Genomic DNA, 25,900 nt, shown 5'->3' on the forward strand with positions numbered 1-25,900 from the left:
CAAACCCAAACCTAAGACGTAGGAATTCACTGGATGGATATATCCCATTTAAAATTTTAAAAGGTACAAACTAGAAATAAACCACTGTGCAGAAAAAAGTGCACAACAATGAAGGGGTCACGCTCTAAAATATCAAGAGTGCAATACAGACACATCCACCCCACACTAGTGTGACTATAAAACAGAGCAAGTTTTTACAAATGGGAAATAATCAAGAAAATCAAGAATTCAGCCGCTCTGCAGGAATATGCACTATGCAAAAAACAGCAAGAAGTTTACAGATGAGAGACACCCCTAAGAGCCAATAGTAGCGGCGCATTCATAAGTCCCGCCCACTGGTCTCGCCGGCGCTGCTTTCAGCGTGAGCAGATGAGAGCGAGTCAGAGCAGATCAGCACAGACCAGACAGTTTCTCCAGAAAATCCATTGATATAACTGGAAATGTGAATGAGTGCACTGAAAGTGGAGCTTTTGAAGTCGACGCGTCAGCCTGAAGTGATGTCGTCGGAGACAGAGAAGAGAGAGAGACGGAGCGGATCCCAGAGTGTTGAAGCACTGTGAGTAATCTTCCTTGTGTGAATAAAGATATGATTCTGTTCTGCTTTGGGGAGTGAAATTCCAGATATTAATAATGTAAATGACATGTTGAAATTTCTAAAATGATTAATTTCTGAGCCGTTTTGAGTAGGCCGCGTGCACACAGCGCGAGCTGAACTGATTAGCACATGGGCTAAAGCTAACACGAGTAAATGTGATAATTGTGTCATGAAATGAGATAGAGTTATATATTAGTGTCGGTGTGTTTAATAACTGCCTATTAATGTTTAATTTGATTGTGTCAATTTGAGATATTCATATGATTTATGGAAATGTCTGAATCAAAAGTTAATTGTTGTGTTTTGCAAGGCCTTACTTTCTTTCCATGGGTGTGAACGTGATAATTATAGTTTATTCCGGTCAATAAACCGAAATATAACTTTCACTTTACAACTTTTAGCAATTTATAACTAAACCATCACTGATTAAACATAGTTACTAGCTTCTTATTGTTCAGTTTATTTAATTGAAGTACCTTACTACACTAAAAATATGGTTTAAATAACGGCTAATATGCCCTTACTAGCCTATTTAAGTTGATCATTAATTACTAGTGTGTATGTGTGTAACATGCATAATTGTGGACCTTTAAAATAAAGTATTAACATATCTCCTTTGAGATCTCCCTGCCTCCCCTTCAGGTACAGTCATTTATGTTCATCTGTTTACATTTATTGAGGAAAGAAGACAAATATCTAAGAAAATGAATGCGTATCATTTCCATCTCTTGTTTCTTGACAGACCGAAAGGAAAAGGACAGTGATTCCCAAACCACAGAGAAATTAATTACTGTTGATGAGTATCAAGCACAACCTCGACAGAGACTCAGAAGAGGCTGAAAAAATGGAGGAAAACGAAAAATTGAGAAATGATGACAAAAAAGTAAGAAAAATGCGCATACTAGTTATTTTACTGTTGTGGTGAATCAGCAGCCAGTTATCAAACTGTTTGGTGGATTACTTTAGTAATTTTTACTGTCTTTGCACTTCAAACTTTCAAATTTTTTGTAGAACTGCTATTGCTTCAATATTATTATTCAACTTGCTATGTAAAGTTAAGACAAAGAATTTAATAATTATTGGTAATTAATTGCAAGAAACCTGAAAGTTTTCCAACCTCTAACATCTGGCATGATGGCTTTGTAAAACGCATCATTAACATTAAATTCATCAGCTTAGATGACCATATGTACACATAGTAAATAGGTGTAAGAGATTGCTTTATCATATTTTATTTTGCTATATTTTTGTTGCTAGAGCTACCAAATCTGTTAAATGAAGTGAAGATGGCCCTGAAGTCTCTGTTTGTCAGCATCAGTCACATAACTTGGAAGATGGGACAGGATTTGCCACAGAGTAATTGCAGAGCCCTTCCAACAGAACAGGTAGTGTACTAGTTTATTTAGTCAATGAAGTGCTGAAACCCTGTTGTTGTTGTTGTTGTTGTTGTTGTTGTTGTTGTTGTTATTACTATATTCAATGTGATCCAGTGGGAGTAAGTTTAGGTTAAAGGATTTGTTCAGTTTCAAATGAAAATTAGCCCAAGCTTTACTCACCCTCAAGCTGTCCTAGGTGTATATGACTTTCTTTTTTCTGATTAACACAATCTGAGAAATATTAATAAATATTCTGATGCATCCAAGCTTTATAATGGCAGTGAACAGGGTCAATGAATATAAGGCTGAAGAAAGTGCCTCCATCCGTCATAAACATACTCCACACGGCTCCAGGGAGCTTAATAAAGGCCTTCTGAATCGAAGCAATGTATTTGTGTTAAAAATTTAACAATATTTAACAAGTTATGCAGTAAAATATTTAGCTTCCGCCAGACCGCAATCCATATTCAAGTTACGAAGTAAATTGGAATCATGTCAGTTACAGTTTTTTCCGCAAGTTTATTAGGGAAGGTGTAGGACATAGTGTAAGCTTTGTGAACTGCAAGAGTTTTACACTTTCTTCGTAACTTGAATATGGATGGCGGTCTGGTGGAAGCTAGATATTTTACTTCATAACTTGTTTAAATATGAATATTTTTTTACATAAATGCATCGCTTCGCTTCAGAAGGCCTTTATTAGGCCCCCAGAGCTGTGTGGAGTACGTTTATAAGAGATGGATGTGGATGGAGACACTTTCTTCAGCCTTATACTCATTGATCACTATCATTGCCATGCCATTATAAAGCTTGGATGTGTCAGGATATCTATTAATATTTCTCCAATTGTGTTCATCAGAAAGAAGAAAGACATATACACCTAGGATGGCCTGAGGGTGAGTAGAAGCTTGGGATAATTTTCATTTCAAAGTGAAATAATCCTTCTATGTTTCTTGCTCCTTGCCACAATAGTAGCAATTCTTGTCAAACTCACAACTTTCTGGTTCCATTTGGAAGTCCAGATTCCCAAACATGCTGCTGTTGATTTGTCTAACTTGATATGTAGTCATGGACTGTGGGCAACTTTGTTTCCTAACATCAGCAATGTTTTGCCTTTTATTTGTTTGTCTCACAGGAGCAACGTTGCAGAAAGTGTCCTCATGTGGTGACCGCCAGCATTGGTACAGCAATTAATGCCAAACTTACTGAAATTAGAGGGAAGAATACACAAAAACATCTGAGAACCTTAATGGTCTTTGATGATTGATAGCCGTGACAGTGTGTTCAAGGTATTTTGTTGTTGTTGTTGGAGTGTGTTTGTGTGTGTGTGTGTTTTGCCTTCGCAAAGTTCAGTTTGATATCAAGTTGTAATTTTAAATTACTCTTGTGGAGTATAATTTGATTGTCTTGTTGATTGTGTTGAAATAAAAGTATTTCTAATGTAAATTTGTGCTAGTAATTGACTGAAATCATATATGATTTGTATATGCAGAGATATTGTAATATTTACTGAAATCATAAAAGATAATTATATGTAGAGATATGAGGAATTAGGTGGAAACATATAGTTTGAAGAACAGACACACAATTTACCTATTAAAAACATATATAATCTGTATAAAATTCATATGAGCAAATATAAATATAAAATTTAAATGAATCCTATATGACTTGCATATGATTCAATCAAGAATTTTAAATGATTTGTATAGGAAATTTACTGATATTCATACACATTTTCTACTAAAATCATATACTATTACATACTGTTGCCATGTAAAACTCATATAAGAATTTTGCAGTATTCATATATGACCTAAAAACCCCATACAAGTTTTATGTGTGCTTTTTAGTATGAAAGTGGCCGTAATCGGTCTGATTTTGTATATGACATGTATTGGACTTATATGAAACACATAAGGAAATTCTGGCTGATTTGAGTAAAGAATATATATGGTTGCTGTATATGAAACATACAGGTTTTTTTCATATGGGTGACCATTTGTGTATTGCACTTGTGTTTTAGTCGGTAGGCTACTTCAAACACAACTGAAAATTCAGGAAATATCATGCTGTCACAAGGCAAGACAAGGGAAGGCTGAATCCAAATGCAGGAGGTTTATTAAAATAATACCGAAATACAACAAAACACAAAGGAGACTGAACTGAGAACACTAATATCACAGCCGTAGAAGGACAAGAAACACTAGAGGTGCTTCTCAATAGCCTACTCAAATTGATGCTTCCTCGATTCCTTGATCCTCTGTTCTCCAGCATGTGACCTGGAAACCGATCAAAGAAAGACATCTCTAAGGACATCTCAATTACCCATTATAATGCAAAACATTCTGAGAGTTGTCATTGACAGAACCAGTTTTAAATTACAGTTTTTATTCTGAACGACATAAAGCACAATAATTTTTGAGTCTTGCGTTTGTGGAATGAAAAAGGATTTCCAATGGCAAAAGAACATGAAGCAGAAAGCTGCTGAGACATCATCAAATACCCAGTAAATAAGATGCAATGTTGTTATTTAGACCTAAATCACATCCGTCATTTCTGTAGAACTGAAGTTTCTGATGCTGAATTGACTCTGTGTTTCAGATACAGTATATGTCAAGGGTCAAAGATCTTACTGTGCTTCCTGATTCTCTCTTTTTGGCCCCCATGAAACCCACCTGCAGTTCTTTGTGTGGAAGGAGATGCTGGAATCCATCAAACCAGGTTATGACAAATATACATGTTCAAAGTTCAGCTTTAAAGTGAAACTAGATTTACATTCCTTGAAGTATACATCCCAGTGCTTTCAAAGTCTTACGTGGAGTTAGATTTTAGACTCTCATAGAAACAATATGTAACAACAATTTAAAAAGGGTCAGTGACTTTTTTTTTTTTTTTTGGCCAGCTCTATTAAAAAAAAAAAAAAAAAAACATACATACACACACACATATACAAATATATGATTAAATATTATCATTTATAAGAACATTTTTCAAAATGTGTGCATTCTTTTTCTGAGGGTGTCGACTATATCACAAAGGCGTATTTTGTCAGTTGCATATTGAACATAAAGCATTTTATTAATTAATGTTTCTCTCTGTGTCTGTGCTGTAGTTCCTGAGAGTTTAATCCTGAAAAATCCTGGAGAGTCATACTTAAAAGTGTCTCCAGGGGGCGCCAGAGTCCGACAAGCTGACAGAATGTCTGGTCTGTATAAAGACTTCAATCCAGGTACAGTTTCAGTGGAAAACTTTTTTTTTCTTGTAAATATTGTTGTTTAATTAACATTTCTTATTTACTCCTTAAATTACTGGCTTTGGTGTATGAAATTAATAAATACTATATTCTCTCTTATTTTATTGGATATTAACCCAATATTAAGGTTAAATACCTCCCTCTTTTATATTTTGACTGTTTGACTGCAAATCGTGAATTTATATTTATGCATGTATGACTTAAAAAAAAAAAACATGTTGAAGCGTGTTGAGGGTGTGGAAGACAGTCACTCATAAATGTTCTTATAAAATCCATCTGTACATACAGTATGTCATGATAATTAACAGACTTGTGTAGCATCATCAGTTAAAATTCACCATTACAAAATTTTAAAAAGCTTTCTGTAAAATGTTTGAAGATTAGATGAAGTTAGAAAGGTGAAATTAGTATTTAGCAAATTAGCATTAGTAAATTAGCATTCATGATTACTTAGATTAACCATTCATTAGTACTTGCTTGTTGATCACTGTAATTTAATATCATATTTAAAGCAGTTTATACAATATGGAGCACTGGATAATTATAAAATACACAAACATGAAGATAAATCTTGCCCTTAATATGTAGAGTGTGTTTATTCTAATACTGTAGTAGGCATCTCCATCTCCTCTGGGTGGTGTGAGTCTTTCCTTCCTACAAAATAATTAATACAATGTTGTGACCTCTTTTTACCATGCTTTTACTATGTTTAAAGATTGTTACAGATCAATATGAATCATCAGATTCTGTGTTGCTCAAAACTCACCAGCTCTTCTTGCACAGATGATCTGAAGAAGAATCACAGTAGGAGCAACAAACACTGCAGTCTTAATAATAATCATAATCTCTACAGGAAAGATGTGAGGACAGAGAGAAAGAAGAGAATGAAAGAAGAAGAGAATCATTGAAACTGTGTGTGAATATACTTTAAAATGTAATTTTAAAAAGTAGGCCTATATAGTTGGAATCTTTTTATAAAAATAGCTTGTAGGATGGCAAATACAAGACTCTTTGTTTTTTAATAAATAAAATGCTGTAGGCCTACGTATTATTATTATTATTAAGTACAAGCAAAAAAAAAAAAGTTTAAAAAAAAAAATAACGTTATTAACCGTTATTTTTTCTAATCAAACCGGTTTCGGAACGTTAATAATACAGAAGGAACGTTGCAGGAACAGAAACGTTAAAATTCTGCTCGGAGTGAAAAAATTTCATTTTTTCTTCGTTTTAAGCACTGGTTCCAACTTCCCACCTTGTCGGTTATTGTTCACATGACAGGTAATATTTTTTAAATATGATTAGTAAATGAAAAGAAGACAAACATTTGCGACAAGATATTTTGCCATATCAAGTTGTTTTTATTTTAAAATGATTTGATTATATTTAAAAACAGTAATATTAAATTATTACAAATTAAAATAGCTGTTTTCTCTGTGATTACTTTAAAATTAATTTCTTCCTGTGAGCAAAGCTGAATTTCAGCATCATTACTCCAGTCTTCAGTCTTCAGTGTCACATGATCCTTCAGAAATGTGGAGAAACCATGATGCATTTTTTTTCTGGATTCTTTGATGAATAGAAAGTTCAATGAACAGCATTTATTTGCATTTATTGTCACTGTTACTTTGATAAATTTAATGCATCCTTAATGAATAAAAGTTTTAATAACTCTCTCTTTTTTAATCTTACCACAAGTGTTTGAATGGTATCATTGTTTCCACAAAAATATGAAGCAACACAACTGTTTTCAATATTTATAATAATCATAAATGTTTCTTGAGCACCAAATCATCATATTAGATTGATTTCTGAAGGATCATGTGACACTGAAGACTGGAGTAATGATGATGAAAATCCAGCTTTGATCATAGAAATAAATTACATAGTCACATAGAAAACAGCTGATGTAAATTGTAAAACTATTTCACAATATTACCTATTTAGTTTTAACCTATTGCATTTTTTGATTAAATAAATCCAGCCTTGGTGAGCAGAAGAGGCATGGGCCTGTTTCAATTATAGCTACAATTAAAAATTGTAATATTTACAAACTTTTGACTTTTTTTTATTATTATTGTATAAAATCCATGAGGACCCATAGTGTACCCATAGTGTACTACAAGTGGTAGCCTAATATATTTTTTAAATACAGAGATAGTATATTAAAAGCACATTCTAGTTCATATTTCATGCTGTCTCAAAATAGCACAGTTGAGTACACTTAGATGTTCTTAAGATGATCTTAAGAGAAGAATTTTTAGTATATTAAGTACAAATTAGAGCGTGAAAATAGAGCACCCATACATTATTGAGATGCACTTTTTTCACCTGGGTTTGCATAAGGGGAAGTAAAATAAGGCATAATTTATATTTACAAACAGTATAAACAAAGCTATGGGCTTATAGGTTAGGCCTAGGCTATTTGTAAACATTTTTACTTTAGTTACCGGCATTTTACATTATTTGTGAACAGGGACTTGCACAGACATTTTGGGGGGGCAGGGGCTCAAGTGGGGAAAAAAGGGCACTTCTCATAATTATTTATTTTAAAAATAATGAACCTTTAAATATATTAAGACAACTTTGACTTCACTTACACTCACGCAATTGTTTTATACTCCACAGATTTCTACAAAATAATTAATTCACACAGATACCATGGTCTTCTTTAGTATTCATTAGGTTTATCACAAGAGAAGTCTACAGCAACTATTTATTTAGAATAAATGACTGCACCAAGGAGAGGGACATAGTTTCACTAATAATTTGTTTATTTTGCACAAATCAATAAATCGTTTTAATTTTTTGGTGTTATTGGAATACTTCTTTCATGAAGTGGACAATTTTAAGATTTTACAATTTTACAATTTTAAGGTTTTTGCCATTTTTGCTGCCATGTCTTTTACTCTAATGGAAAGAAAACTTAACCCTAACTAACTCTACACATTTAGATGGTGTTTGTTTTAAGCCTACTACCCTCCGTCTGTTTGCATCTGTAGATTTCTTCTAATTTAACCAAAAGTTTTCATTGTCTGAGCTCTCAAAATCTTCATTACATTGTCTTCATAACTGATCTAACTGACCCACCCTTCCTTGAATCCTCATCAGTTCCTTTTTTAATCATTGGCAGATACACCTCTTTCTGTCTTTCTTTTCAATCTTAGGCATTCTATACAATTATTAAAAAGAAACTGCTCTTTGTTGTTTCAACCATACCTTTATACAACTATGTGTTACAACCCACTTCACCCCTGTCAGCCATAGTTTAGCTAGCATAGTAGCATAATTGTTTGAAATGACAAGGTTAAAATCACATTTTTACAACTACAATTTTCAATCTAATTTAAAATGGACTACAATCTAATATAAGTTAAACAAATTTATTTGCATAACTTTAAGTACTAAACAAAATATAATTTTGGCCAAAACATTTTTTTTTTCTTTAGAAAATCTTTATGTGCCTATATCCAGCTTTGACCACCATTCATTTTGGATCTGTGGGTAAACACTGAAATGATCACAGGACTCCTAGCTTATTCCTGATTGGTGGAATTGGTGGCATTACAACCATTCCCGGTCTCCTCTAAATATCTTGCTATAGGAATTACAGGTGTGCGTGCAGCTTAAGTCATCTCAGAGTTTGGGATAATGATCCATTTATCGGGTGGAGGAACATATTGTAGAAATAGAAAAAAACAAAACAATAACATAAACATAAACATTCATCTCAACAACTCTGGTTAGCAAAAACTCCCTTGTATCCTCAGATAGTCTTCTCTTAAGATATAGGAGTTTTCTGTTTAATGTTGATGATTAATGATTTTTGAGAGTTAGATTTATACAGGCAACAGACTTGAAATTATTACTGATCTATGTCTATCAAAAGGACCTGGACCCCAAAGACTTACTTTACAGATAATGTTTGTGATGATTTAAACAAACAAACAAACAAACAAACAAACAAACAAACAGCCAATGCAAACCACTAAGTGAAGACTGATGGTGTGTGACTGATCATGTACCTTGTTGTGTTGGATCTGCTGTAGTTCGGCTTGATTTCTTCTCAGAGTTTGAGCTGCTGACTGGAATCAGTGTTGTTGAATCGACTGGAGCTGCAGAAGATGAATGTTCAGGACATTAACATCAAATGTTCAAATGTTACATCACATGACATGCAGTTTGTTTAATCATTGGTATTTACAAAAACAAAAAAATACATAAACATATTTAAATTACATAGTAATAAATATTCAACTGCTGACCTGATTGTGTTACTGGTTTATATACAGTTGTGGCTGTCTTTGAGTTGGTGACTGGATTTGGTGTCCTTGTCTCAGTTGGATCTGTAAAAGATGAATTTGAAGAAAATCACATTTTTATTCTTGATGATCAATACAAAGTTAAAAATAGTAACATTATAAATAATAACAATTTACCTGAAAACTTGACAGTAAATGTAGCTGAGGTCTTCAGTTGATTTCTCTGAGTAACCTGACATCTCCACTCTCTGTTGAGATCTTCATTCAGGAGTGTTGTAGTCAGAGTGATGATACAGCGTGTCGAGGAGAATGATATCTGATATCTGGAGTCTGTCACCAGATTCACACCAGCCTGATTCACCCAGACCAGCTGAATTCCCTCAGTACGGACCAAACTATCACAAGAGACTCCATAATAATACAACTGACAGTAGAGAGTCACAGAGCTGCCTGGTCTGATCTCAGTCTGTGAGGATGATGAAGAGACTGAAACAGAAAATAAGACTGAAATAACACTACAGATTTTAGTCCTAAGATTACACATAAGTTTAAAAGGAAATGTTGTTCTTTTGAATATAAAACTTGAACATATAATCATACAATTTACAGAAACACTGACCATGAAGAAAATGCAGATAAACAGGTGCATCAGTTCCTTGTTTTTGTCCATTCACATATTGTCGGCAGGTGTAAATTCCATAATCTTCTTGTGTGACTTTCTTGATGTTCAGAGAGCAGTCAGACCCCACACTCAGTCTCTCACGTCTCTCTATGTTATTCTTCTTTTTCCCTCCAGCAATCAGTTCAACTGTCTCTGAATGTCTGTTATAGATCCATGTAGTTGATGTGCAGCCAGAAAGATCATTATTACAGGGTAGATGGACATTTTCACCAGAACTGCTGAACACATGAGTTACTTCTGTTCCACTTGTACCTGAAGCACAGTAAATTTGAGTAACAATATTTTAATAAACATCAGTAAATTGAAACAGTAAATGAGAAAAAAACACCACATGAGATCACAACATGAATTCCAGTAAGAATAAATATTAAAGAATCTGTCTCTCAGTCAGACTCAATGCCAGAGTAATTAAATGAATTTAACTAATTAATTTGGATCTTCACATTATACAGATCTTTAATAACATCTTAAAGACCACATAAAGATTTCTGTACCTGTCAGAAGTGGACAGAGAATAATCAGTCGCAGCAAACACATGTGACACTGATCAGCCATTTTCTGTTTCTGTCAGTCTTTCTTTTCTTCCTTGAAACATCATCAGCAGAATGTTAACTTCCTCTAATCTGACCAACTTAATATTTAGTTTTGAAACTACAGCTACAATTCACTGACACTATACTATTCATGATGGGCAAAATATAAATATTCTCATATGGAATTACAGTTAAATCAAATATGCAATTCAGAGAGGCATTGTAAGAGACCATAATGGCAACAAACGTCAAGTTTTCATTGTAAATTAATCTTTGAACTAAGACTCTGAATGGCGCCTATAAGTGTCAAAGTTTGTTTGCAACACGCACACTTGTATATGTGTTTTACTGGGACTCTCCATAAACCAATGTAATCTAATGTCCTGGATCGAGTTCTAGTGTTTTCTGAGCTGTCAGCTCTTTGTTCACTGAGGCTGAGAAACATGTTAGTACAAGAATGTGAGAACTCAGATAGTTTGACCACACTGGTTTAACAGTCTGATCATCTCTGAACCCATTTTAAACTTTAGGCTTTGAATTCTCACACATTCAGGCAGTTCCTCTTCTTTTTAAAAGGTTAGGTTTCCTTTCATATACATTTAGCTACAAACTACTTACAACTTCACTGTTAGTGCTGCAGTGTTTTAAATGTTTAGTTCCCCTGACTGCAATTTACAAGTAAAAAGTTCAAATTAGTTGATTCATGTGTGTTTAATTATAGAACTATGCAGTATTGGCTGTCCAAGAACATGAATGGTTAACCAGAGATAAAATGTGGTTCTATGCACATAGATTTTTGCATGCTTAGAGAAGTGGTTCCTAAATCTGAATCTCTGAATGTCTTCCTTTGCCTGACACATCTCAGCTCTTGGAGTCCCTATTAAGGAGCTGGTGACTTGAATCAGGTGACTTTAGCCCTGTACAAATACCCACACTTGCGGTCTTTGCACTTGACCACTTGCCTACTTATATGATGTATTTCCTGTATTTAGGTCAAGTGTTCAAGTGAGCGTGAAGACTGCAAGTGTGTGTAGAACTTTTGATTACCCGATGGGACACACTTATAGTGTTGCAAAAAAATTCAAGTGTTTACAGAGCTTTTTTTTTTTTTTTTTTTTTTTTTTAATATTATTTTCAGTGCTTTGCATTTTAAAATACACTTCTAAATATATGTTCAGTGGTCGCTATGTAACTAACAGAAAACACAATATTAAAATTGTGGTGCTTCTTTAAAAAGCATGCCAGTGATAAAAAGCAGTTGCAAATGACGTACAAAATACACACAGCCTACCCATCTTTACATCAATAAAATGCACAACACTTTATATTTTACTACCAATTTATATGTATTATATAATTAATTTAACTTACAGTCGAATGTTTTCCTTGACATCTCGCCATTTCCTGGCATGTGAGGTCCCGAACATAATGCATGATGGGATACGCTTAGCCTCAAATAGCGCTCAGAAGCGGTATTCAAGATAGTGTGGGTTTAGTGTGTGTTAAGGGCACTGCACTTAGGCATTTTTAAGACATAGGACAGTCTTGCGCCCTTACTTCCGCTCTCAAGTGGCCAAGACCACAAGTGTGGGTATTTGGACAGGGCTTTTGATTAGGGTGTGCACTGTTGGGGAGGCTTCCAGATAGAAGTTTGGGAACCACCGTCATTGGGTTCAAATTTACATTTGTAAAATATCTTATATTGACAACATTCAAATTGTACAATATTTATATATGAAATCTTTTAAAATGTATAAATGTTTATGAATCCTGAGGTTCATAGAATATTGAAAATAAAGGAATAAATATAATTGATATTAGTGCATTTTTCCATTGATGTGGACTGAACATGTATCAAAATACTCTGGCTGTATCCAAAATCATCTGATGTTGGTTGTACATCGGTTGTACACTAGTTGTTGCGGTGAATTATGGGATTAAACGAGTGAGCTTGATGTCCACTATATGTCCGGGCACAAATGGCTGTCCCCTCAAATAGTGTACTATATAAAGATTGGGCTACAGCTTCCTTGCATATGCACTATTCAGCAGCAACAACTAAATGACAGCATGAACAGCATGAAACAAATAGCTTGACAAATAGCAGTTGGCTCTTTTTAGTCAATAAAAAACGTATCTGATTTAACAAATGACTCAAATGAGCAGGCTAGTTTTTTCTTGGTCAAACACTGACAGTTTACTAATTGTGAGACATAAATAGATCTAGTTGTATTTATGTATCATATAAAAAGACTGTGAAAAGTAACTTAAAACCTTTGATAAATTATTAAAACATTTGGCAATGGAATTTAAAAACAAAACAAAAAATATTCATTAAAGTACTTCAATCATTAATGGAACCATTAAAAAAAAACAGAAACATTAATATTTTAATTACATTTATTTAATTAAACTCCCATTAATAGTCATGATGATCTCTTCTTTTAGTTTATTTGTTAACAGGGGCAATGCACATCAATAAACATAACTGTAAATGTGCCAGGATTAGCCCAAAAGGCTATTTTTCATCTGTAGACCCTTGACAGAATGTTAAAAAGTCACCCTAAAACAAAGATAAAATATAAGTAAATTATCTAGACAAAATAAAAATATAAGGGAATGAAGAGAAAGAGAGTGAGAGAAAGAGAAAAACAGAGAAAGAGAAAGAGAGATGGCAACAGGAGAAGGCAACCATGAGCAATTTGTACAAAAAAGTCTATTTTGTCAAGAATACAATACTAATGTTGACAATGCTGAGTTGTCAGTAACCATTTTTTTTAGATGATTTGAGATGTTTCTTTAAAACTGACTGCAGTCTCTCAGTTCTTCTACGGCACTATTAAATAAAGCATTTCTGAGCATCTCTGCATCAGTCACTAGAGGATGTTAACAGTGTAGCTTGGGTATTAAACACAGTTACCATCATATTTACAATGAAAAAACATTCTGTACACCAACAAATTTTTTTTAACAAACTCGCATCTGACACTGTCAAAATACATTGCAGCTCTATCCTTAAAATGCTCAAACAGTTCAAAAACCAAATTTTAATTCCTATCATATTGTATATGTTTACATTATCATGTAACTTTGCCTGTTTTCATAATTACAACAAACTAACAATAAACTGGCCTGTAGTAATCAATCAACAAAACTGATGATTTAATGAGAATGATCTAAAAAAAAAAATGTCCTCCATGCATCATATCATAAGGTCTTTTTTAAAATGAATGACTGTTTTACTCATTTGTGATGGTTCTTGTTCACAGAGGCATAAAGTTGACTGTTGTTATCCTGAGGTCCAGCTGTTGCTCCATTGATGGAAGCGTAAGTCACTGTATCATCAATGTTAACCTGAATGAACATCACAGATATTGTCAAACAAGTTTCAAGTTTCCAGCCCACAACTATTACAGCCTCATGTTAGATTTTAACGCAAGGAACTGCTTTTAAGAATAAAACTAAAAAGTTTGAGAGAATATGGATGGACATTGATGGAAGTAAGGAAGTGTTTACTCACCTTGTTGTTTTTGTCTTGGATTTTACTGTATGTGAAAACCTCAGTATAAGTCACATCATCTTTCTGCTCCTAAACAATGAAAATATGGAGAAAGTTATGAAATACCTGAAATGTTGCATCATGGTTTCCAATTTATTTATTCTTATCGGTGACATTTACACAAGAAATAAATAGTGCATACTAACTTGACATTTAGCTGAAGCTTTTGTCTAGCCTGACTAAAAACTACACACAGGACCCATTTACCCTGGAGCAGTGATTATGAACACAATAATAATACAGTAGCTCATGGATCAACCTCATGGCTCTTTGACTTACTTACCACAAAGTCATCAGTCCCTCTTTTGTTATCTGAAAAATAATGGTGCCACATGTAATAGGAATACTTATGATAAAGACAGAAAAACAATGTCTGTCAAAGAATGTCAGTAATGCAAGTTAAACATTTCTAAAATAATTCTAACGCTGTAGAAACTTTATTTTGTCTTGTTAATTCATTGATTCCTCTTCCCTTATTAGAGTTTTATGTTACAATTATAAATCAGCAAAATCTGACAATACTATAGTCCAAAACAGACATCTTTATCGTCACATTTTTTTTTTTAAATGAACATTTCTGTGATAAAATCGAAACTAATGTGCTTGTCTGTGAAGTCAAATTTCTTGGATTCTTTGTTGTAACAAAATATGAGAAACTAAAACTCACCAGCTTTTGGTTTTCTATTATGAATCACCCAAAAAATAACAGAAAGAAGGAGAACAGCCAATGCAGCAACAAGACCAGCAATCACTGAGGGCAAGGAAGTCTCTGAGGGAGGGACTATATAGAGACATGTTCAGATCCAGACAAAACAACAGCAGAATGTCTATTGTACATTACTATCATTTTCAACAAAGATTAAAAACAACAACCACTGACAGCCATATAAAATGATTAATTACACATTTAATATCATAATTATCTTGAAGAAAATTCATTTTTGTTGAGGATGCGTTTACAAAAAGCTTTTCTGGTTACACTTTATTTCGATAGACCACTTTGGACATTCTTTAAGTAACTTTGCAACATGTCTAACTCCCATTAGTTTGCAACTACATGTCAACTAACTCTATTAGTAGAGTAATAATATTTATTATTAGTAGACTATAATAAATTGACGTTACAAGTGCGTTGTGGTGCTCGGTCTGGTCAGGATTAAAAGCGTTTCTAAGAAATAGCTTACTACACCTTTAAAGTTAAATAAAAGATTAAAGATTTATATATAATATATATATTTCAACTGCTGTTGCTCTAACCTGTCTGTGTTTCAATACTGCCCATGGTTCAAAAGAGACAAAATGGTAACCCACTCCTAACCCTAACCCATTTTTTCTTTAGATGTTTTAGGCAAATTTTACAGGAATGTAAACAAGCTAAACAAGCTTTTGTAACCAAAAACAGAGGCCACATATGCTTCAAAATAGGTTTATTTAAACAATCCAAATGAGCAATTTATTCTACTTCTTTGCTATATTTTAAATTTTCCTTTTTTTAAAAAGTATACGGCTTATGTACATTCAAATGGTCTTCAAGGCAGCCACTAGTCATGTGACTATCACTAAAAACTGAGACCCACACAGCATTTGATCACTGCATTTACAGAAATCGTTTCACTTTAAACTAATGATCTCCTAGCAAATACATTCATTATTATTTGAATTATCACTCAGTGAGTCATTTAACTCAGTATTACGGTCTCTGCAAAGCTTTTGTCTTTAAAGTGTGCAAATTCACGCATTTTCATATTTACATGCAAAGGGATTCCGCAACTTTTTTGTCAGCTGAACCTCTTTGCCCTAATGTATATACTTGAAGTAAGCCCTTAGATTTTAAGTTAATAAGTTAGGTCATTAATAAAATTAAACCAATGATAAATATTAAATGCTCATGGTTCTCTGATGTTGGTTATTGTTTACACAGGTATGCAAATATTTAAAAAAAAGTAAATGCTTTATTTTGGTTGTTTTTATTTTTAAATTATTTATTGATTATATTTATTAATTATTAATTATGATTTAATTATTTAATAGCTTTTCATTAAACTCACAAACTCCTGCAGTTCCTTCAGGAACCCCATGAGAAATCCTGACATTATATAATATTTAATGCACTTCATGTTGTTGATATAAAATGGAATATATTTTCTTTCTCTTTGTATTTTTATATCAATATAACTGTAATTGTAAAACTGTTAGCAAAAACTCCCTTGTATCCTCAGATATTCTTCTCTTAAGATATAGGAGCGATTTCTACAGCTATTCTGTAGAAGTAGATTATGTTTTAACATCTAAAATTTGTCATTACATCTGCATCATGACTTGTGTTACAATTGTTCTGTTCAATGTTGATGATTAATGATTATTTTGAGAGTTAGATTAATACAGGCAACAGACTATACCCGAAATTATTATGGGCATGACTGATCCATGTCTATCAAAAGGACCCCATCACTGACCTCTGAAATCTGATTAAAGACTTACTTTGCAGATAATGTTTGTGATAATACCACTAAGTGAAGACTGATGCTGTGTGACTGATCATGTACCTTGTTGTGTTGGATCTGCTGTAGTTCGGCTTGATTTCTTCTCAGAGTTTGAGCTGCTGACTGGAATCAGTTTTGTTGAATCGACTGGAGCTGCAGAAGATGAATGTTCAGGACATTAACATCAAATGTTCAAACTTGATCATTACATCACATGACATGCAGTTTGTTTAATCATCGGTATTTACAAAAACAAAAAATACAAAAACATATTTAAATTATATTTAGTAATAAACATTAAACAGCTGATTACGTACCTGATTGTGTTACTGGTTTATTTACAGTTGTGGTTGTCTTTGATCTGCTGACTGGAATCAGTTTTGTTGAATCGACTGGAGCTGCAGAAGATGAATGTTCAGATGCAGGACATTAACATCATATTTTCACTCAATCATTACATCGCATGACATCCAGTTTGTTTAAACATCGGTATTTATTTACAAAAAAAAAAAAAACATTTAAATTATATTTAGTAATAAGCATTCAACACTATGTACCTGATTGAGTAGAAGTTACTGGTTTATTTACAGTTGTGGCTGTCTTTGAGCTGATGACTGGAGTCAGTGTCTTTGTCTCAGTTGGAGCTGTAAAAGATGAATTTGTAGAAATCACATTTTTTATTCTTGATGAACAATACAAAGTTAAAAATAGTAAATTATGAATAAAAACAATTTACCTGAATACTTGACAGTATATGTGGCTGAGGTCTTCAGTTGATTTCTCTGAGTAACCTGACATCTCCACTCTCTGTTGAGATCTTCATTCAGGAGTGTTGTAGTCAGATTGCTGATACAGTGTGTTGAGGAGAATGATATCTGATATCTGGAGTCTGTCATCACACTAACACCAGCCTGATTCACCCAGACCAGCTGAATTCCATCAGTACGGACCAAAGTATCACAATAGTCTCCATATGAATACAACTGACAGTAGAGAGTCACAGAGCTGCCTAGTCTGATCTCAGTCTGTGAGGATGATGAAGAGACTGAAACAAAAAATAAGACAGAAATCACATGTCAGATTCAGGCTTTTCACTAAAGAGTTCAAAGAGAGAATGGTTTTCTTTTGAAATTGAACATAATCATCTAATTAATTTATAATGAACATTAATTAAAGGATTAGTTCACTTCCAAAAGAAAATTGCCCCAGGCATTACTCACCCTTATGCCATCCTAGGTGTATATGACTTTCTTCTCTCTGGTGAACACAATCGGAGATATATTAACTAGAATGTACATTTCGTGAAGAAAATGTGAATGCTGCTTGCAGTGGCAAAACTTGGCACTCTTGATTATCATGATGCTAACACCATTAGCATGCTGCTACCATGTTTTTGGCAAAACGCTAACATGATTAACATGTTGCTAGTATCATGTTAGCATTATTACCATGTTGTTACCATGTTTCACAAGATGCTAATGTGATTAGCATGATGCTAACATGATTAGCATTCTACTAGCATTATGCTAACACAATTAGCATGCTACTAGCATGATGTTAACACATTTTTACTTGTTTATGTCATGTTTAAACCCTAAGCTAACTGCTATTAGCATGTAGCTATTCTATGCTAGCATGTGTAGCATGTTGCAAGTCCAGTTTGTTAGCATGAGTCAAAAAAGCCAACCCCCATGTCTCTACGATGTTCTGATGCAGAGATATAGGTCTTGATAAACGGTTGCTAGGGTACTCTGTTTGGTTGCTAGGGAGTGGCTTGGCAGCTCCCAATGATGATACTCCAAAGGCTGCTTGCCAGTATGCCTTTGGCAAGCACCATTAATAAATATCCTGATGCATCCAAGCTTTAAAATGGCAGTGAGTGGGATCAATGCAAAGTGTAAAAAAAGTGTAAAATTTAACCATATTTAACAAGTTAAGTAAAATATCTTGCTTCTGCCAGACTGCCTTCCGTATTCAACTTATGAAGAAAGTGTAAAATTAAAATACCTAGGATTGCTTGAGGGTGAGTAAAGCTTGGGCTAATTTTCATTTGAAAGTGAACTAATCCTTTAATTCAGTAATCAAATAATTTACAGAAACACTGACCATGAAGAAAATGCAGATAAACGGATGCATCAGTTCCTTGTTTTTGTCCATTCACAAATTGTTGGCAGATGTAACGCCCATAATCTTCTTGTGTGATTTTCTTGATGTTCAGAGAGCAGTCAGACCCCACACTCAGTCTCTCACGTCTCTCTGTGTCATTCTTCTTTATCCCTGAATTAATCAGTTAAACTGTCTCTGAATGTCTGATATAGATCCATGTAGTTGATGTGCAGTCAGGAAGAGCATTATTACAGGGCAGACTGACATTTTCACCAGATCTGCTGAACACGTGAGTCTCATCCACTCCACTGGTACCTACATATTAATATAAAATAGCAAAATAATATAGTTATTTATTTAATATTTAATGACATACAGAAAATAGTTTCTTGATTATGAAAAACTAAAGTAATATTCAACATATACTGACACAAAATTTCAGCAAGACAAAACCATGTACTCTCAATCCAACTCTTTGCCAATCTCTGTACCAAAGTAAATCAATTATTTTTTAACAAACGGTTGTTCACATTATACATGTCTTGTATAATATCTTATAGACCATATAAAGATTTCTTTACCTGTCAGAAGTGGACAGAGAATGGTCAGTCCCAGCAGACACATGTGACACTGATCAGCCATTTTCTGTTTCTGTCAGTCTGTCTTTTTGTTCTTTCTTTAAACATCATCAGCCCCTCCTGTGGTTGTTAACTTCCTCTGATATTTAGTGCTGACACTATATACAGCTGCATTTCACTGACGCTAAACTGATGCATGATAAAGAAGTATATACTGTTTAAAGCAGTTTAGTTTGTTCTGAAAGTGAGGGGCCACTGAAACTTATGACTGTAATTTTCATGTGCACTGAAATAAATGATACAGCAACTGGGAAAGAAAAGTCAGAAAAATCGGCTACAATTAACATATAAAGGTCATTTATTTGTTGCGTTTCTCCAAAATTTTAATGTAACTGAAAGTTTTATTTTATGGTATCACCATAATTGCTTTTATCATTTTCATATTGCATTTGTTTTCTAGTTAGTACTTCACCCAACTGAAAACTCATGCGGAAGGTTTGTTAAAATAATACCAAAATACAATTAACTCAGAAACTAAAAAACAAGGAGACTGAGAACACCAATATCACAGCCATAGAAGGACAAGAAACACTAGAGGTGCTTCTCAATAGCCTCAAATGCTTCCTTGTTTCTTTGTTCCTCTGTTCTCCAGCCTGTGACCTGGAAAAATATCAAAGAAAGACATCTTAAAGGACATCTCAGTTCTCTATTTGCACCATGAGGAGGCGAGGAACGAGGAGTAAGGAAGCTTCCAGAAGACTGAGCGAGGGTGCACAGGTGTATCCTGTGCGGAGGTCTGAGCTGAGACGTGAGGAAAGGTAACGAGGATGCACATATAAGAATGGAGAAGCACCCTAGAGCTTATAATACACAAAGGCTAGTAGGACACACCTGAAGAAACAATCAAAGACTAATGAGGGGAACAAGAATACTTCAAAATAAGAGTCCTCGAAACAAAAGCACATGGAACAAAAAAACAGGGAATGTTACACATTATTTCGTAATAATAACAATATATTTATATCAGTTGTGAGAACTGTCCACTCTATAATCCAACCATAATCATCCACCAGCACTCTAAACACACATCAGAACTACAAACTCTTTCACGTTTAAAAATGCTAAAAGCAGCAATATATTTATATTATAAGGACCTTCAAGTATTGCCTGTTAATTGTGTATTGTAACTAAAGTAGTTGTGCTCATTTATTGTTCTTTTTTTCTCAGCCCTAATGGTTGTCTTTTTACTCTTTATATTATGGTGTGCTAGTATTCTCAGAGCTGTGGGTGCAATGTCGAGGTGTGGAACATGTTAGTAAAGAGTGTGAAAACTGTTCGTTTGACCACACTTGTTCAACTTACAGCGTGTGGGTTGATGTGACTTACCATCACTGAACCCACTTTAAACTGATGAACTCTCACACATTCACAGTTCCTCTTCTTTCTTTAAGCTGCTGCATGGTTTTAAACTCTGTAACTTTTCAGTTCATGATAGCATACTTTCAACATGTTTAATAAACAGAAATTAAACACAATTTTAATTTATTAAACAAACAAAATACTCAAATGAGTTTGGAACCATTCTGTTCCACAGCATTGATTATTGTGGTAGAGGTCAAATTTATCTAACCCTAGCATCATGTTAAAAGTGTCTAAGTGGGTGCTGCTGGTTCTCTGCCAGAATCACACTTTTTAGTGTCACAGTGAAGAGGTTAGAAAAAAAAAAAGATCATACAAAATTACAAATACTGTGGCCTTAGGTGATGGAGCTGCAATATCCTGGTTCAGGCTCTAATCTGCTCTCACTGTCATTACTGCATCTCACACTCTAATGAATGACTAAAGGTCAGAACAGCAGAATCAATACAGAATCAACTGTATTAAATAAATAATCATATATTTATTTATGAATCATATATTTATATATTTATAATCATATATTTATTTATGAATCATATATGATCACTAATCACTTCCTGCTTCGCTACTGTTCGGACGCTCTTGCTTACAGCTCCGCGCTTTGCTCTATTGCTTTTATATTTTATCTCCTAATTTTAACTACAGCAAATCGGCACAGTGCTCAAACGACAAATCTTGGCAACAACAATCTTTTTAACTGGAAGAATTGCTACAAAAAAAGGGGAATTTTTATCCAACCAGCCTCCCACTGACCGCCATCAGCTTACATTCCGGAGAAGGGAAAACACAGCTGCCTACATCCAAAAGGATTAGAAATAATATGCCTCTTCTGGTTGAAGAATCTACCTGCTGCACAAACTGCCACAGACTTCTACAAAGGATTGCAGTTCTTGAAACAAAGTTACTTGCGGGACTACCAAACCAGAAGGAACACACAACAGAGCTTCGTCATGGACGTCCTCAGCACAAAGCCGGTGAGTCCCATGAATCTAATGCCCCTAAACAGACCGTACTGAGTGCCGGAACTGATCAGCACATTAATCGATGGCACACACAGGGAGCGAGACCCAAAGGCACTCGAGACATCAGATTGTCACGAGTATCACATATTAATGCAGTAGCATCCTCTACCCCAAACACTAGCTCCCTACCACCGCCAATACATCTGGAGAACAGATTTGAAGTGTTAATGAATGTGGGTGAGGAATCTCCAGACTTGATGAATGTGGGTGAGGAATCCCCAAACATGATCGGACACAGATCAAATCAGCCAGCAGCTAACACCGATGCTAACTGCCGCTCAAGGTTGAACAGTCAGCGGCACTCAGCTCTTAGAGCAGCCGAGCCCAGGACTCTGATAGTGGGTGACTCTATTATCAGAAACATTAGCAGCAGGGATACAACTACATGCTGCCTTCCACAAGCAACAGTTTCTGATGTAAACAGGGAACTTAAGAGCATTCTGATGAAATATAAGACTGCAAATCGACTAATCATTCATGTGGGGAAGAATGATATTCGGAAGGAGCAGTCAGAACTCCTTAAGAGGGATTTCAATGAACTTTTTGAAATGCTTAAAAGACTAAAAGTTCAGTCGTTCATCAGTGGACCACTCCCAGCAAGAGGAACAAATAGATTTACACGGTTGCTTGGACTTAACACATGGCTGCAAAAAACCTGCAACTTAAAAGGACTGAACTTCATCGACAACTTCAATCTGTTCTGGAGTCAGAGACAATTGTTCACTCATGATGGCCTGCACCCAAACAAACTGGGCTCAAGAGTGCTAAAGGACAATATCTACTTCTGCCTCCATCATCCTTCAGCAGTGTGTGCAAATCCACTCAACCTGAATGGCACAAACACACCTGGACAGAGTACAACTGACCACAGGACTTCACTTCAGCAGCTGAATGGACATGCGGTTGACACTTCCCACAAGCTCAATGATAACACCATGCAGCCACAACAACCACTGCTCACGGACACAATCCTAACTGAGCCCTGCCCACAGAGCTCACCAAGAGACAGTGACGTGTTAGAACTGCTCCAAGATTCAGCACCCAAGGACGACTTTTGGGAAAACAGCCAGGGAAGCCAGGACAGCATATTACAGCCTCCGGTAACACCAGAGCAACAGCCCCTCTCACCGGACACGTTATCCCTCTCTCCAGCATCCCCTCTTCTGTGCTTTTCAGAGAAAATGGAAGAACTGGTGTATGCTGGAACCAAACTCTCCCACTGTTTTGCTGCGAGCCCCCAGATATCAACAAAAAAGCGTCAAGCCCGAAACCACCAAAGCCTGTGGGCCCAGCTCGGCCACCCCCTCCTCCTGCGAGAGCTCTTCGGCCCCTGCCACAACGCCAGGGCCCTCACCCTCCTCCATCTGTTCTAGGTGAATCAAAAACAACCGATAACAGCTCTCAGTGATGTGTGTCGGGTCCCCGCTACGATAACAGTGACTTTATCAATTGTTTACAGAACAAGCGGGAACCCAGTGTGCCTGTAGCTTTCTCTATTTCTGTTTTATTACGTTATAGAAAGCCTAAGGCCTTTTCAAACCGTTTGGCAAACCCATTTAATCTGCTACCTATTACACGTCAAACTAAGATTACTGTAGAGACAGAAAGTAAGACTGTTAAGTTAGCACTTTTAAACATCCGCTCACTTAAAAATAAATCACTTCTAGTCAATGACTTAATAACCACAAACAACCTAGATTTTATGCTTCTAAATGAAACATGGCTTGAAGATAGCTGCAGTGCAACAATCCTGAATGAAACAGCCCCTCCTAACTTTACTTTTATGAGTGTCTGCAGAGCTGTTAGGAGAGGTGGAGGTGTTGCTGCTCTATTTAAAGATGTCTATCAATGCAAGCAAGTGTCATTTGGTGATTACTTGTCTTTCGAATACTTGGGTATTGTGTTAAAAGGTGCTCCTCGCATTCTACTTATAGTTATTTACAGGCCTCCAAAATACTCTCCAGCCTTTGTGGAGGACTTTACAGAACTGTTATCAGCAATTTCCTCAGAGTTTGACTGTTTTGCTATTAATGGGGACTTTAACATCCACATAGAAAATGCAGAATCCAATATGGCAAAAGAAATTCTAACAGTTTTGCATACTTTTGATCTGACTCAGCATGTACATGGACCCACACACAATCGTGGACATACACTAGATTTAATTATTAGTAAGGGTCTAAACATTTCATCCATTGTCATTAAGGATGTAGCACTATCTGATCATTTCTGTATTTTCTTTGATCTATTGATCTCTCTGACTGTTGAAGCTAGATCTATCTCGGTCAAAAAGCGATGCTTAAATGAGAATACTAGTGCTCTGTTTATGAAGGCTATATCTTTAACACTAAGCATATCTGCAGACTCTGTTGATTTTCTCTTTGATTCTTTTAACTCAAAAGTACAGAACATTATTGATAACATTGCTCCTGTGAAAGTCAGGAAGAAGAGTGGCAGGCAAAAAGCACCATGGAGAAACTCAACAACAGTGCAAAATATGAAAAGAGAATGCAGAAAAGCTGAGCGGATGTGGCGAAAGACAAAACTTGAAATCCACTATAACATCTATAAAAATAACCTTCATGCTTTCAATGTGGAACTAGGGAAAGCTAGACAGACCTTCTTCTCAAATATTATAAACAGAAACTTAAACAACACCCGCACTCTTTTTGCTACTGTAGAGAGACTAACAAACCCCCCAAGTCAGATTCCCAGTGAAATGCTCTCAGACAGCAAATGTTGTGAGTTTGCTTCCTTCTTCTCTGAGAAAATTAATAATATCAGAAAGGCGATCAGCACATCCTTGAGCTGCACTGGGGTAAAACAGATCAGATCACAACCTCAGAAAGTAGCCATTATGTCTGTTTTTGAAGCAATTGATAGTAAAATTTTGGAAGAAATAGTACAGCACCTTAAAACATCAATCTGTGCCCTTGACACCCTTCCCACATCTTTTTTCAAAAGCGTGTTTAACTGTTTAGAAGCAGATCTCCTAGAAGTGGTAAATGCCTCACTTCTCTCTGGGACTTTTCCAAAATCCCTGAAAACTGCAGTTGTTAAGCCCCTCCTGAAAAAGAGCAATCTGGATAACACCATATTGAGCAACTACAGACCAATCTCAAATCTTCCTTTCATAGGCAAGATCATTGAAAAAGTTGTTTTCAATCAGCTGAACAAATTCTTAAGTTTGAATGGGTACTTTGACAACTTTCAATCTGGTTTCCGACCGCATCACAGCACAGAGACAGCACTCATAAAGATAATAAATGATATTCGCCTAAACACAGATGCAGGTAAATTATCAGTGCTGGTTCTACTCGACCTCAGTGCTGCGTTTGACACTGTGGATCACAACATTCTTCTTGACAGGCTGGAAAACTGGGTTGGGCTTTCTGGGATGGTTCTTAAATGGTTCAGGTCATACTTAGAAGGGAGAGGTTATTATGTGAGTATCGGTGACCATAAGTCTGAGTGGACATCCATGACATGCGGAGTCCCTCAAGGTTCAATACTTGCACCCCTCCTGTTCAACCTATATATGCTACCACTGAGCCAAATAATGAGAAAGAACCAAATTGCATATCACAGCTATGCAGATGACACCCAGATTTACCTTGCGTTATCACCTAACGACTACAGCCCCATTGACTCCCTGTACCAATGCATTGATGAAATTAAAAATTGGATGTGCCAAAACTTCCTTCAGTTAAACAAAGACAAAACTGAAGTCATTGCGTTTGGAAACAAAGATGAAGTTCTCAAAGTGAACACGTACCTTCACTCTAGGGGTCAAGCAACTAAAAATCAAGTCAGGAATCTTGGTGTGATTTTGGAGTCAGATATGAGTTTCAGTAGCCATGTAAAGACAATAACTAAATCAGCATATTATCATCTCAAAAATATTGCAAGAATTAGATGCTTTGTCTCCAGTCAAGACTTAGAGAAACTTGTTCATGCTTTCATCACCAGCAGGGTGGATTATTGTAATGGACTCCTCACTGGCCTTCCCAAAAAGACCATAAGACAGCTGCAGCT

At 35.3% G+C, this 25,900-nt stretch overlaps 2 protein-coding genes and 1 long non-coding RNA gene across 7 annotated transcripts; 1 reads left to right on the forward strand and 2 right to left on the reverse strand.

Annotated features, from left to right (window-relative positions):
• Positions 1–291: 291 nt before the first annotated feature.
• On the forward strand, positions 292–14,048 carry LOC125246050. Of its 4 annotated transcripts, none has more exons than XR_007179688.1 (7): positions 292–556; positions 1,338–1,478; positions 1,853–1,980; positions 3,104–3,257; positions 4,573–4,692; positions 5,084–5,200; positions 13,968–14,048. It is a non-coding gene; the product is annotated as an uncharacterized LOC125246050 (long non-coding RNA). The 4 variants fall into 4 exon arrangements; XR_007179689.1 differs by lacking the exon at positions 13,968–14,048 and adding an exon at positions 6,078–6,107; XR_007179687.1 differs by lacking the exon at positions 13,968–14,048 and adding an exon at positions 6,008–6,526 and having other exon boundaries at positions 293–556.
• LOC125246036 lies at positions 4,072–10,726 on the reverse strand. Of its 2 annotated transcripts, XM_048156887.1 has the most exons (8): positions 10,660–10,726; positions 10,103–10,417; positions 9,661–9,969; positions 9,487–9,567; positions 9,247–9,336; positions 5,991–6,071; positions 5,800–5,878; positions 4,072–4,250 (listed from the first exon to the last, which is right to left on the reverse strand). In XM_048156887.1, exons 1-7 carry the CDS (start codon positions 10,718–10,720, stop codon positions 5,820–5,822), a joined length of 996 nt encoding a protein of 331 aa, XP_048012844.1. In that variant the 5' UTR covers positions 10,721–10,726; the 3' UTR covers positions 4,072–4,250; positions 5,800–5,819. The 2 variants fall into 2 exon arrangements, with proteins under 2 accessions (XP_048012844.1, XP_048012843.1); XM_048156886.1 differs by lacking the exon at positions 4,072–4,250 and having other exon boundaries at positions 5,698–5,878.
• On the reverse strand, positions 13,118–21,474 carry LOC125246042 (flocculation protein FLO11-like). The gene is made up of 10 exons (XM_048156893.1): positions 19,428–21,474; positions 18,847–19,161; positions 17,477–17,785; positions 17,298–17,384; positions 17,058–17,138; positions 16,804–16,893; positions 14,925–15,038; positions 14,541–14,569; positions 14,219–14,287; positions 13,118–14,052 (listed from the first exon to the last, which is right to left on the reverse strand). The coding sequence occupies exons 3-10, from the start codon at positions 17,634–17,636 to the stop codon at positions 13,942–13,944; spliced, it is 741 nt and encodes a 246-aa protein (XP_048012850.1). The 5' UTR covers positions 17,637–17,785; positions 18,847–19,161; positions 19,428–21,474; the 3' UTR covers positions 13,118–13,941.
• Positions 21,475–25,900: the final 4,426 nt, after the last annotated feature.

The sequence above is a fragment of the Megalobrama amblycephala genome, linkage group LG14, assembly GCF_018812025.1.
Source record: "Megalobrama amblycephala isolate DHTTF-2021 linkage group LG14, ASM1881202v1, whole genome shotgun sequence".
NCBI lineage: Eukaryota > Metazoa > Chordata > Actinopteri > Cypriniformes > Xenocyprididae > Megalobrama > Megalobrama amblycephala.